This window comes from Phaenicophaeus curvirostris, chromosome 1 (assembly GCF_032191515.1).
Source record: "Phaenicophaeus curvirostris isolate KB17595 chromosome 1, BPBGC_Pcur_1.0, whole genome shotgun sequence".
NCBI lineage: Eukaryota > Metazoa > Chordata > Aves > Cuculiformes > Cuculidae > Phaenicophaeus > Phaenicophaeus curvirostris.
The window spans coordinates 188151105-188163615 of NC_091392.1; the positions used below are offsets into that span (position 1 = coordinate 188151105).

Sequence of the window (12511 nt, forward strand, 5' to 3'; positions counted from 1 at the left end):
TCTAGTTTTGAAGTGTAACTGCTGTTGGAGGATGAGAAGCTAGCATCATGCTGTTCTGTGTAGGTCAAGTGAGTCACTTGAATGCCTTCTGAGCATATTTCCCTGCTTTCCACTCTGCTGTATTAAAAGATAGCAACACTTATACCATTTACCAGAGGTGGTTCATGGAAATTCCACTCAATATAAAATCACTTTGTTTATGAGTTAGCTTTAAGGTCTTGCACAAATGTCATTTCCATAGTTTATACGTATTTGATTAATTTTCAGGTAATATTGTGGTTAGATTTTCTTTGTTCTACACTGCTTAAAAGGTGATTAATGGATCTTCTTGCTCAGAGTTACTACTTAGGGTGTGGTCTAAGGTCAAACCACACGTGTAGACCTTATTCCTTTGAGTGTCACCACTGGTGTTATCTCAGATTTTCATTGTGTGTAGCCATTCGGTCTTACTATGGTTTTTTGGAACCTTGTAGAGAGCTTCAGCAATCAGAGATTTACCCCTGCCTGCATTGAAGCAATTGGCATGTCATATCTCATAAGATGATGGTGTGAGTTATCTTGTTCTGGTTTAAAACTCAGTTGCAAACTGCTGTGAAACTAAAAGCTGGTTTATAGCAAACACACTCAGTCTGCCGTAGTCTCTCCTTTACTACACAGCCTTTTTAAGGAGTGTCATTCGTAAAAGGAAGCAGTCTTTTGCTTGCTTGGTGTAGAATTTGTGAGTGCACAATGCTCTGCCAAAGCCACGTAATGAAATCTTGGACTGAATTCAGGAATCACGTGCCTGCTTTGCTCCTGTGTATGAACTTCCATGTTTTTCTTGTCTAAGGTGTTTTTCCTAGCTGCTTTGATTTTTCTTTGTACACAGCTCTATCAGAAGATACAGCAAATGCTTTAAAGGCACACCAAGAATTTCTTTGTATTGCAGTGAAAGCAAGCTAATCACTTTCAGAAAGAAGTTCAAACGTTTTTTCATTAGTGAGACATACATCAATAAGTATTTTCCCAGTGAAATGATTGCACATGCTTAAAATGTGCTGCATATTTTGGCAAAAGATGTTTAGGATCCAAGTCTTTTAGCTTTTGCCAACATGTGAAGAAATAAATTTAGACTTATATTACCCCATTGCATGTATTTTCCACATGAGAGGAGTGGCAGGGAAAGCAGAGGAGAGATCTTTTGTGAACATATCTTGAAGTGTGTCTAGGGATGGGGTAGCATGTTTAAAAGCAACTGTGTAAAAAGAAAATGGTGTGTCCTGTCTGTTTTTAGATTGTCCCACTGACCAAGGCAATGGTTGTATTAATAAATAAAAAAGGAAGAAATGCAACATAAGTACTAGGAAGCTTTTTAGGTTGCATCATATGTCCTGGAAGTTTTGGGCTAGAATGTAGTCTCTGCACTGCGATGCTAGTAGAGTTGCTGGTAATGAGAAACCTGGGCAGCTCCTGGGATTACCGCTGTGAAGGTTTTCTCTTTTCTTTATGACAGAGGATGAGCTGCAGTTTCTGTAATGGTCTGGCTTTTTGGTTGCTAATTTTGCTATTTTACTTGGGTTCCGAGTTGTCAGTAAAACTTTATATAAACTTCCTGGTTAAAAGTAGCTTAATGCAAAGGCTTACAGAGAACGAATTTTATTTCATAGAGAGGAAGGAGGGGGGGGAAACAGCTTTCAAGGGGAACCTGGCCGTTCATGTAGCCATAACAGGGAGCCCTTAGGGAACTGTGGTTCCAGACCTAAAATGACCTTGCTACAGAACTGCTCCTATTACACTTAATACAGCAGCTCTGCAGAAGGTCTCCTTTATGTGGTGACGAGAAAAGCAAAGTCTATGAACCTGTGTTCTTTAGTGTAACACAAGGGGCTTCTGCAAATAAAAGTAAGAAGGGAAAGGATTGAAGTGAAATATCCTGTGAAATAGGAGCTGAAGAGTGACAGTCAGTGTCTCTGTCACAATCAGCTTTATTCAATCAGTACTAGGAATGCATTTGGTCCTTGGAAATCTTAAATAGTTTTGATTACTATAAGGTGTTGCCTGAGTTCATATCCAAGAAATAAGAATAACCAACTATATTTTAACAACACTAAATTAATATTGGTCTCATCAGTTCTTATTGTAGTGCCCTTTGTACTGTATGCAGGTGTAAGTGAATGCATCCATATGTGGATTGGGGACTGTGCTTCATTAAGCTATGTCTAGGTTAAATGGAAACTGCCGATTTCTCAGTGCTCTGGGAAGAAGCAAACTAGTAGCAAAAGTAGTACCATTTTGTTAATCAATTACAGCATTCTATACAGTCCTTTTTCTAATTCAATTCTGTCTTCCTCCACCCTGATAACCTCTACCCCTAAAGGATTAGTGCTTCTAGATTCAAATAAATCTTTACTAAGTGTTCTTGTGATGTTATTCCAGCGCATTTCATCAGTGAGGTCTGGGATTGGGATTTTGTTTTCTTTTGGCTAACTGGGTGTGAAAATAGGGCACTACAACTTTAGAGACAGCTTGCTAGTCACTTCAGGGTATGTACATACATGTATGTGGCAGATGATGAGTGTAAGGCCAGCTCCAGCGTGAGTGGGACACGGTGTATTCCACCAGTGTCCCACAGATACAGCTTCACAAAGATATAGGATCCTAATGTGTAGGTGTTTAGATATTAGTTTTTGACATCTTTGCTCTTCCCTTTCCAGATGTACACAACATTGGGTGATTAATTTATTTTTTTTTTTCATTTTTTTGTGCTAGTTTCTGGCACCAGATTTGTGTTAAAGCTTCTAGTCTCTGTACGCTCTCGTTCTGGTATGAGAAGTATTACAATATTTTGTTGTTAGGGATCTGCAGTGATGTTCTTTGTTCAGGCTGCAGTGAGCCTGAGTGCATGTCCCAGATGTGGAGAGTCTTGGTGGCTTTAGTCTCGCTTTTCACTCAGGTTGTTATCAGGCTTCACTCATGGAGCAGTGTGTGTTTTGTTGACGTTCCTTCTGTTTGTATGTGCAATACCAGACTGGCCTGTTAATCTTTTCTTTAGCCCTTTACGTGCTTTCCTTACCTTTCCTTGCTTTTACTTGAATAATAGTAGTAGCATCTTTTTTTTCCACAATTCTGTAATGTTCTATTCCAAATACTTGTTTAATAGAATTTTTTTTTGTGGGTTTGAAGCACTTAGCAAGCCTTGAGGTGGATAAGTTACCTGAAACTGTTGATATTTCCTCACCTATTAATATAAATAGTTAAACTTGTGTCTTTATCTGTTTATTTTGTCACTAGAGAAGAAATTAAAAATAACAAATGCAAAGCACTTCTATTACTTCAGCATTGGTTAAAGATACCACTTAACTTCGTAAAAGCCAGCAGGTCATTTAAATCCATGTGATGGTATGTCCTTATCTTTTTATTTGACATGTGGGTCAATTACACAGTTGTGAACGTTGTATCAAGACCAGTCTGGACTGATTACATGCTGAGGAGATACTGTAAGTTCTCATTAATGCGTGCCAAGCCATTAATAGTCATATTGTACTTCCCAGTTCCACAGTCATGTGCTAGTACTGAAGGGCAGTGGAAGTTTTTGATTAGGCAAAAAAACCAAAACAACCAACAAAACCACTCCCAAAAATGTTAATGCTAGTGAATTGATTCCTGTAATACAGGCATTGTTGCTCTGTGCATAAGCACATCTTTCAGGTCAATGAAAGTCTTTCTTTACAGCTGCTCTTATTGCTAAAGAAAGGAGTGTTATGAGTAGTGTTTGGTCTGTAAAAGGTGACTTCTGGTACTGAGAGTTCATAGCATGAGTTTCCATTGCTTGGTAGCAGACAGTGGTCTGGCCTCGTGTTTCCAGCTTGCGGACCAAGCAGGTGAGCACACCTTGCTCCCCAAGCAGGGATGGGAGGAGGATGTAGCCAACAAACTGCTGCCTTGTTTCCTCTCAGCTGGCTTCTTCCAGGCAGAGTGAACAGCCCTCTGGTGGCTTTGTAAGATAATGATGGACAACTTTCCAGAGTCATCAGTCTTGATAGTCTTGTTGTAGCTGTAGTTTCAGACTCCTTGATTGTGCTGGAGTGCTGAAACTGCATCCTGATGGACTTCGCCAGGCTGCCCCAGGCCATGTTGTTTTCTGTTTTGATTTTTGGAAAGTCAGTATGTGAGCCCTGTCACCTGTAGGATCTTACGTATATACATGATGTGACAAGCCTAGGGTAGCAGAGTCAGCTTTCTTGATAGTCCCAAAAAAGTATAAGGAATGATGAAAAGCAAATTCAGAACAGAACTGGCTTTATTTGTAAAAGGGAAAATGTTCTGAGGAAATGATAAGTTTAACCATATCTTCTGGCAAGTACATCTGCCCTTTGGCAACACAGGCCATTTCTAATCAGGTTATCGTAGGCTTGCCTCTGCAGCAATTAGTGAGCTGAAGAAATATTAAATCCCTGGAACACTTCACGCCAAAAGAGCTTGAGAAATATCATGCCCTTCGTTAGTCGGTTTCGTAAGATTAGCAGAGCTGTAATCCCGCAGGGTCTTTACAGTTGTTCTAATGGGCTACGTGTTCATTTTACCAGTGATGTAAATATTAAATGAATAATTTGGTGTATTGATTAGATGTTAATGTCAATCAATGTATTCCTAATACAAAAAAAAAAAAAGAGTAACACTATCCCACTGTTAAGAAAAGGAGTTTGCATGATCCACTATGTTTTGTCGGGGGCGGGGTGTTAAACAGATTAATCAGATTATTGGAGTGAAATGTTGCTGGGAGAGGTACTCTTCTCGTCTCTTATTGGCTAGGTCCTTTGTCATGTAAGTCATCTGCAGATGTGGTGTCTTTCCATAATACTCAGAACTCCTGGGCCAAGAAACATTATTGTTACCTAAAGGTAACCACTGAAAAAAAATATGGAGGTTTGCTAATTCTTATTTAATTTTAAAGCTGTAAGAATTGCTGGTCTGTTTAGCTGTGGGATGATGCTCCTCTTGCCTCCAGTGCCCTTCTCCTTTCTGTTCTGCTGTTTGCCTCTCCTGTTACAAGTTAGCTGTACTTTGCAGGAAGTATATTGGCAGTTGATTGTTTAGAGAAGAGAGGCAGGGAAACAACATGTCTAAGAAAGAAATCAGATTTTCAGCATGTATCTCTTCTAAAAGCAGCAAAAAAAATGAAGCTGATAAAACTGTGCTCTTTAGTATGCTGGAATATGAACTGCATATCTGTAGTTAGCAATAGAAGCAATAATAGCCCTTCAGGCTTATTTAATAAATGAATGTTTAAAACTGGGAAATCTCTGTTGTATTGGTTGCTTTGATATATATTTCTGAGCAAGCTTTGCAGTAAATGCATTGGGTTTTATCAATGAGACAAAAGCAGCATGAAACTTTAAAAATAACCGTTAGCGCTGACAGAGAAGATCGGAGATGGTTTTTAAGCATAAATGGGAACTTGTTTGGGGTGCACTGGACCTGGAGCAAATGCTTTTCAATTGAAAAATATTGATCTGTTTTCAGCAAAGAGTTAGTTGATAAACAGTGGAGAGAATAAAAGGAGCAAGGGGCATGTTTCTTAGCAAATTCAATGAGTTTCAAGCAGCCATGCCTACCCTGTCAAATCTTGTCAATAAGGCTCTTTACCTCTATTATAAAATAGGTGCTGTACATTCTCCAATGAAGGGATTATTTAAAGGCTGTGTGCTGTTAGGCAGGAATGAGAGCCCAGTGTTGAGACAGACATCTGTAGTGAGAGATTTTTAATCAGGATATGTTATTAATAACCTGCACTGGAGACACACAAACCTGCTTTATTTGGCCAACTGTAAATAAGCTGATTTGGTAAGAGTGTGTAAAATGTGTGTGTGCTGAGAGGGAGTATTTAACTGATTTCTGAATAGTAAAGGAATCCAGTCTGGCTGTTATTGGTGCCTGTAGCAATTGTTGATACTCTGACTACATTAACTCTCTGTGCCCTTTAGCAGAATTGGGAAAACATTTCTAGTACTTGTTAAGCTGTCTATTATCAAGACATCATAAATATACACATTTAGGATAGATTATTTGCTATCCCGGTGCCTTGGAGCACTTAAATAAATTAGTTGCTACTATTTCAGGTATTAATGTTGCAGTAATTATGCATGAAGCAATAATGCAATTAGAATTGCCTCCCAACTTGCTCAAATGGGAATATTTTTTTAAAAGAATACTTGATCTTTTCTCAAAATATACTGTAGAACAGGTGCATAGGCTGTGTGTGTTGAAAACGCGGTTTGGGACTGTTTAACTCGAGATCTTCAGTTTGCCTGTAGCTCAAGTCAGTATTAACCAAATATTACCATCTGTTGGCTTTTGTTGACCTCTGGAAGGAGGCAGCAGTCTGATTTTCTTTTTTCCTCCCCGCATTTTTGCTGGTGGTGAAGTGATCACATCACAGCTAGCATCAAGTGCTTCAGCAGTGGGGTTTCTTCTTTAAAAAATGCAGCCACGCTTCAAGGTGGGAAACAGGCTGGTTTTCAGATTGCGGCATGTTCCACTTTCTTTGTGCACAACACCTACTGGTTTCAGGTCTTTACAGTAACTGCTGTAATAAAGCACAGCAATATACCAACCAAGATTTCAGCTTTAGGTCTGAATTTCTTTACATTTAAATTGGGTCTCTTGTTCTTTGGGATAAAAATATATATTTTATACCTGAGTTAACAAATAAGCTTTTCCAGGTTTTTGGCAGCCAGGTAATAGTTAAAGTGAAAAGGTTTCTTTTTTCCACCCAGAAAAGCATCTTAATAGCTTTGGGTCCATTTGTTCAGAGCAGTTCTGGATTTGAGCCCTGTAAATCCCTGGAGCTTGGCAAGCCAGGCAGACTTGGTAAGTTTTCTACCAGCTTACCAAGTCTGAGTCAAGTGTGGCTTGTTGCAAGTTCAGATATATTTAGTACCCTTTGTTACAGGAGTGTTGAGGTGTGTGGTTGATGTTTTGGGGTTTTTTTTTCTCTTTAAGGTCAAAGAATATTATACTCTCTGTATACAAACAGCTGGTCCTCAAACCATGCATGACAATTTTATGGCTTGTGTTGAATTCAAAGTAAATGTATATTTTATGCAGAGTATATGATTTATTCTTGACATTAAGATATTGAGGAAATATACAACATTCTTTCTGTTGATTGGCATTTGGTAATGTGAATCTCTGGAGAAGACTAGCATAGCCATTCTTTTTCATAACTAACAGCTCTTATCCTCTGTTTGGAGTGCGTGGGACATGCAAACTTGCTTTAAGTGTTTGGAATGTGCTCACTTCTAATTTTTACCTATATGGGTCCTGCCAGAAGATAAATAGTTCAGATTTGGCTTTTGAAATAGCAGAACATTGAGCTTTCTCAATCTTTGTTCTTGACTGCCTAAATCATAGCACCCATGAAATAAGGGGAAAACTTTTCTGTAGAAAAATCTTCCAATGTTGAAAGGTGTTTCAGAAGACTATAGGTGGTAACACCTAAATATCTATTTACCACAGTCAGACACACGCATCTCACTATTCTCTAGTGATGGATGAAACTCAAGGGAATTTCAGCAGAGTTTTCAATGAATTCTGCATCACCAAGTTGTAGTAGGGTAGGAAGTTTGATTAGAAAGATTGGGTTGTGAAGAGGATGTATTTCATTTGTACTTTGACAGTCTGTCTGTTTTGTGATGCATTTTGACAGTTTCATTTTTTCCAAGTTTTATATGATTGCATCTTCACTTCATTACTGTTAATATTGTTGTTGGGAAATGTGAAATTAAGGTGTTAGCTTTGCCTGGTCTGGAGGTTTTCTTCTAGCCATGGGCTAGCTACAGAAAGTCTGGCTGCTTTGCTTTATCCTTCTGAGGGAAGATCAGGATATCTGTTGCTGGAGGACTGGTTGTGAGAAGCTGTGACTTCAGAAAGCAATGGTTTCCTAAGCAGCATGAGTCAATGTCACAAGAAGCTACTGGACCTTTGAAGTTTACTTTGCCCAGTGGGATTTAGAAAACTGGGTACACCACAGGCTGAGTTTGCCAGGTACACAGACAGGCTTCTGATTTGTGAATGATTTAAGTCTTCTAGGATTGCCACCCTCATTCATTGTTGCAATTAATTGCAAGTAGTCTGAAGACAATGAATGATTACATCATCGTAGCTAAATATCTAGGAATACAATTGTTTGGAGCTTTTTTTCTTCATAGAAGAAACAATGGAATTCTTCATTATCAGACAGCCTCAAATTAATTGTGAGGTTTTTTTGGGGAACCTCAGGCCTTGTATCTTGTATCTTTCATTTGAATAGCTGAGGTATACAACTGGTTGAAACTTCCCTGAGTGTGTGAGTGAGACTGGTCAGTATGCTCCTTTTGGGCAATTGAGTGAGTCCTCAGAGCAAAATTTTGGGAGCAGTGATTAGTCAAGGCATCAATACAGTAGAAGTGATGAAAGAAGTTGGGATGTATAATGTGTCTTACTACTTTTTCTGGACAGAGCTGGAGAGGTGGACACTTAAATGCTTATTTAATTTAAATTAATGCAAGGTTGATGATGTGAGAGAGAGGAGTTTCTTTTTAGGAAACTGGAGAAAATTTAACAGTTTATACTAGGTTGAACTTAAATGGAAATGGAATGAAACTTCTTAAAGTTTACAAGGGCACTTACAAAATACAAGCTGTAGGGCAGCAGGTACAGAAAGCACAAACTTAAAAATAATGAAGGATAATATCAATAAACTCCCAAGTAGAAAAAGCAGCTGAAGATTGAAAAAAAAAAATGTATGAAGTAGATTAAAATAGCTGGCCAACTGTGCAAGGCACCTTTATAAGTAAATGGGTTGTTATTGGTGTCATTGCTTCTCACTTGAACAGCAAAAGTGCACTAGAATGATGATTAATTTTAAACAAGAATGATGGTATAATAGATGTAAGGACAGCTGTAGGGGTTCAGATTAAGAATTCAGCTAACCTGGTCTCTCATATTCCATGAGCAGTGGTAGTTTTCTGGCAGACTCATCTGGTTTCCAGCTTTCCTTCCATGATTTCTTTTTTTTCTAATTGCTTTTTGCATCCACAGCATTGTCTGTCAGGCAGTTTCATAGATGAACTATGTATTGTGTAGAGACATTTCACTTATCATGTAGCCTGCTAATCTTGCAGCAGTGCCTGTTTGAACAGCTATTTGTTATTCTTGTCAATCTCCTAAATATTTTCATCTTCCCTGGAGTTGCCTCTGTCCCATGCTGAAGAATCCTAGGCTATGTAGATATTACATCTATGAAAACAGTTGTAGGTCTTGATGCAAGCTTGTTATCTTCTCTTGTCTTTTTCCCTAATAATTCTATAACCATTTTGGTGGGACTGTAGAGATCAGATGATAAACAGTTAACTGATGTTATCCAAAGTGTTTTGCTAGGACACTAATACTGCACAAATGTGTTGGGGAATGAATGGATGTCAGTAGGAGAGTGCTCTTACGTATGCATGAGAATGGTGTCAGAAAAGACGCCTGGCAGCGAGTGCCATGGGCTCTCAGGCAGCGAGAAGGGGATAGAAAGGTATGGTCACCGCTTGACTGATCTGCTATACCTAGTGCATCCGGTGCAAGAGGAACTTGTGCAGTAAATGCAAGGCAAAATGTTTGAAAGGGATGGGGTGGGGGAAATATTAGCACGCACAAAGTTGAACTAATTTTGAATGAAGTGCCATGGTGCAGTGTGAATTTTAAAAGGGACTGTAGCCACAAATTCACTGACATTCTTTGGTATCTGTTAAGCGCTATTATTCACATGCAAACTCCTTGAGAATGTCCTTAAACTGCTGATTATTCTTCCAGTTTCAAATTTACTTGTGAAAAGATATTTTTTTCCCTTCTTTCTTACATTATTTAGTGAGCTTCTTTCAATGCCCACTGACTGAGAAAAACTCTTTTCATAGAATCATAGAATAACCAGGTTGGAAGAGACCCACCAGATCACTGAGTCCAACCATTCCTTTCAAATACTAAACCATGCCCCTCTGCACCTCATCCACCCGTGCCTGAAACACCTCCAGGGAAGGTGACTCAACCACCTCCCTGGGCAGACTGTTCCAGTGCCCAGTGACCCTTTCTGTGAAAAATTTTTTCCTAATGTCCAGCCTAGACCTCTCTTGGGGCTGCTGGAGGCCATTTCCTCTCATTCTGTCCCCTGTCACTTGGGAGAAGGGGCCAGCACCCTCCTCTCCACAACCTCCTTTCAGGTAGTTGTAGAGAGCAATGAGGTCTCCCCTCAGCCTCCTCTTCTCCAGGCTAAACAACCCCAGCTCTCCCAGTCGTTCCTCATAAGGCCTGTTCTCCAGCCCCTTCACCAGCTTCCAACCCAGTAATGCAGTTCTTGTGTCAAAAAGCTGCTTAAGCAAAAGATAAGAAGTAGGCTCAATGAAGTTTGGTCAAAGGAATTCCTGAAAAAGAGTCTACCTCTGCACTGATGCTTACAGCAGTTTGCTGGATCATGGTGTTACAGAATCTCCTTAGTTGGAAGGCAGCTTGGAGGCCTCCTAGTCCAGCTTCTTGCTTTTCAAGTAGGGTAAACACTGAATTTAGACCAGGTTGCTCATGGTTTGCAGAAGCTGAGTTTTGTGAACTTGTAAAAGGATGGAGGCTCCACAGTCTCTTTGGACAAACTCTTCCAATGTTTGCTCATTAAATTCATTGGTTATTAAGTAGTACTGTTTGACATGTAGACAATAAAAGTGTAACATAATTATAATTATGGTTATGTAACTGATAAGTTGGTATTGCTGTAATTCTGGAATTGTAAAAATAGGAAACAGAAGTCAAGCAAGGCATCCATCAAAACGTACTTACCTTAAATTCTGGTCTCTGCTGACTGTGATGGAAACTGCGTTGGCTTCTGGCTTCAAGCATGTTAGTTTGCCAGTGATAAGGATTTTGAAATAGTTTGAGGCCATTTCTTATTTGAAAGTAGTGATGCAAATACAGCCAATTGCTCTATCACTTGAGTATTTTATTTTAAGTAAGCAGTCATCTGGCTTTAGAAGAGAATAACTGCCTGGCACTGCTGATAATCGTTTTCAGAGCATGACAAGCAGCTGTCTACAGATGGCGGTCTGTGTCCCACAACCTCTTTCTCTACTGTAAATGGAAACATGTACTGCAATAGTAATCTAAAACTTCTTGTAACTTGTCTTTGTTTCAGCTTTGGTTTGCTTTCATTAATGGATTTTCTGGGCAGATCTTATTTGAGCGATGGTGCATTGGTCTGTATAATGTGGTAAGTGCTGCATATTTTGACATGATATTTGAATATTTTGCTGTTAATGTTCAAAACAGATACAGAGACTTAATCTTTGAATTTTGATTTTATTTTTTTTTCCTCAGACCCTGTAGCAGTTAGATGCTCAGAGAAGCACCATGCAGATACTTTGAGTGGACTCGGGCTACCTTAGTATCATTGCTGTGACACTAGCATTTTTACCTTGAACCCCAAACAGGGTGTGGCTGTCAGAATGATTTCTGATTTTTGCTGTGCTCTGAAGAGTGTCACACTGCTGCATGGTGTTATCACTTTTTTTTTTTTTTTAAAAGCAATAAGGGGAGTGTCTCTGGGACCAAGTTCCACAGCACACCATAGACTTATGCTGGTGTTTTCTACAGTGTTACTTTTTTGATGCTACTGATGTGTCCTGCTGTCTGGATTTATAAGCCATTAGGACACTTTGTCACTGCTGTAAAATCCTTTGAATTTCTCTTTGGAGGGAGGGAATTTTATTATTTATTTTTTTTTATAAGCAGACTCATTCCAAATATATGGTAATACACAAAAAGCTAACAAATTATCACTGAATGGTATTAATGGAAACACTTAACTTCTGTCACATTAATCTTAAAAATGATGGCACAAATCCTCACATTCCATAAGATTTCATATTCTTCATGGGAGATATCTTTTCAGGGATTTTCCACTCCCTTGATTCTCTTCACCCTAATTTCCTGAATGTTACTCAGTCTGTCATTTACATTTATATATTTGCATCCATTATCTTTAAACCTGATTTGATGGATCTATGTAAAGCTCATGGATGAAACTCATCATAGAATCATTATGGTTGGAAAAGACCTCTAAGATCGTTAATTCCCACTGTCAGCCCAGCACGACTATGCCTACTAAACCATGTCCCAAAGTGCCACATTATTTGAACATCTCCAGGGATGGTGATTCCACCAGTTCCCTGGGCAGCCAGTTCCAATGCTTCATCACACTTTATTTTTCCTAATATCCAATCTAAACCTCCCCTGGTGCAACTTGAGGCCATTTCCTTCTGTCCTACTGCCTGTCACTTGGGAGAAGAGACCAACACCTGCCTTGCTACAGCCTCATTTCAGTCAGTTGTACTGAGTGATAAGGTCTCCCCTCAGCCTCCTTTTCTCCAGGCTAAGCAGTCCCAGTTCCCTCAGCTGCTCCTCATAAGACTTGTGACCCTTCACCAGTAGTGTTGACCTTCTTTGAACGTGATCTAGCACCTCA

The 12511-nt window shown here is 39.3% G+C and overlaps 1 protein-coding gene across 4 annotated transcripts in view; it reads left to right on the forward strand.

The window, feature by feature from the left end:
- Positions 1-12511, forward strand: part of ATP8A2 (ATPase phospholipid transporting 8A2) — a 326443-nt gene that overhangs the window by 208111 nt on the left and 105821 nt on the right. For all 4 annotated transcript variants that reach the window (XR_011339668.1, XM_069882897.1, XM_069882904.1 and 1 more), the window contains one exon: positions 11183-11257. Coding sequence is in view for 3 of the 4 variants with exons in the window: in XM_069882897.1 (XP_069738998.1) it covers positions 11183-11257 (75 nt within the window). In the remaining variant the exon portion in view is untranslated. The remainder of the gene's footprint in view (positions 1-11182; positions 11258-12511) is intronic.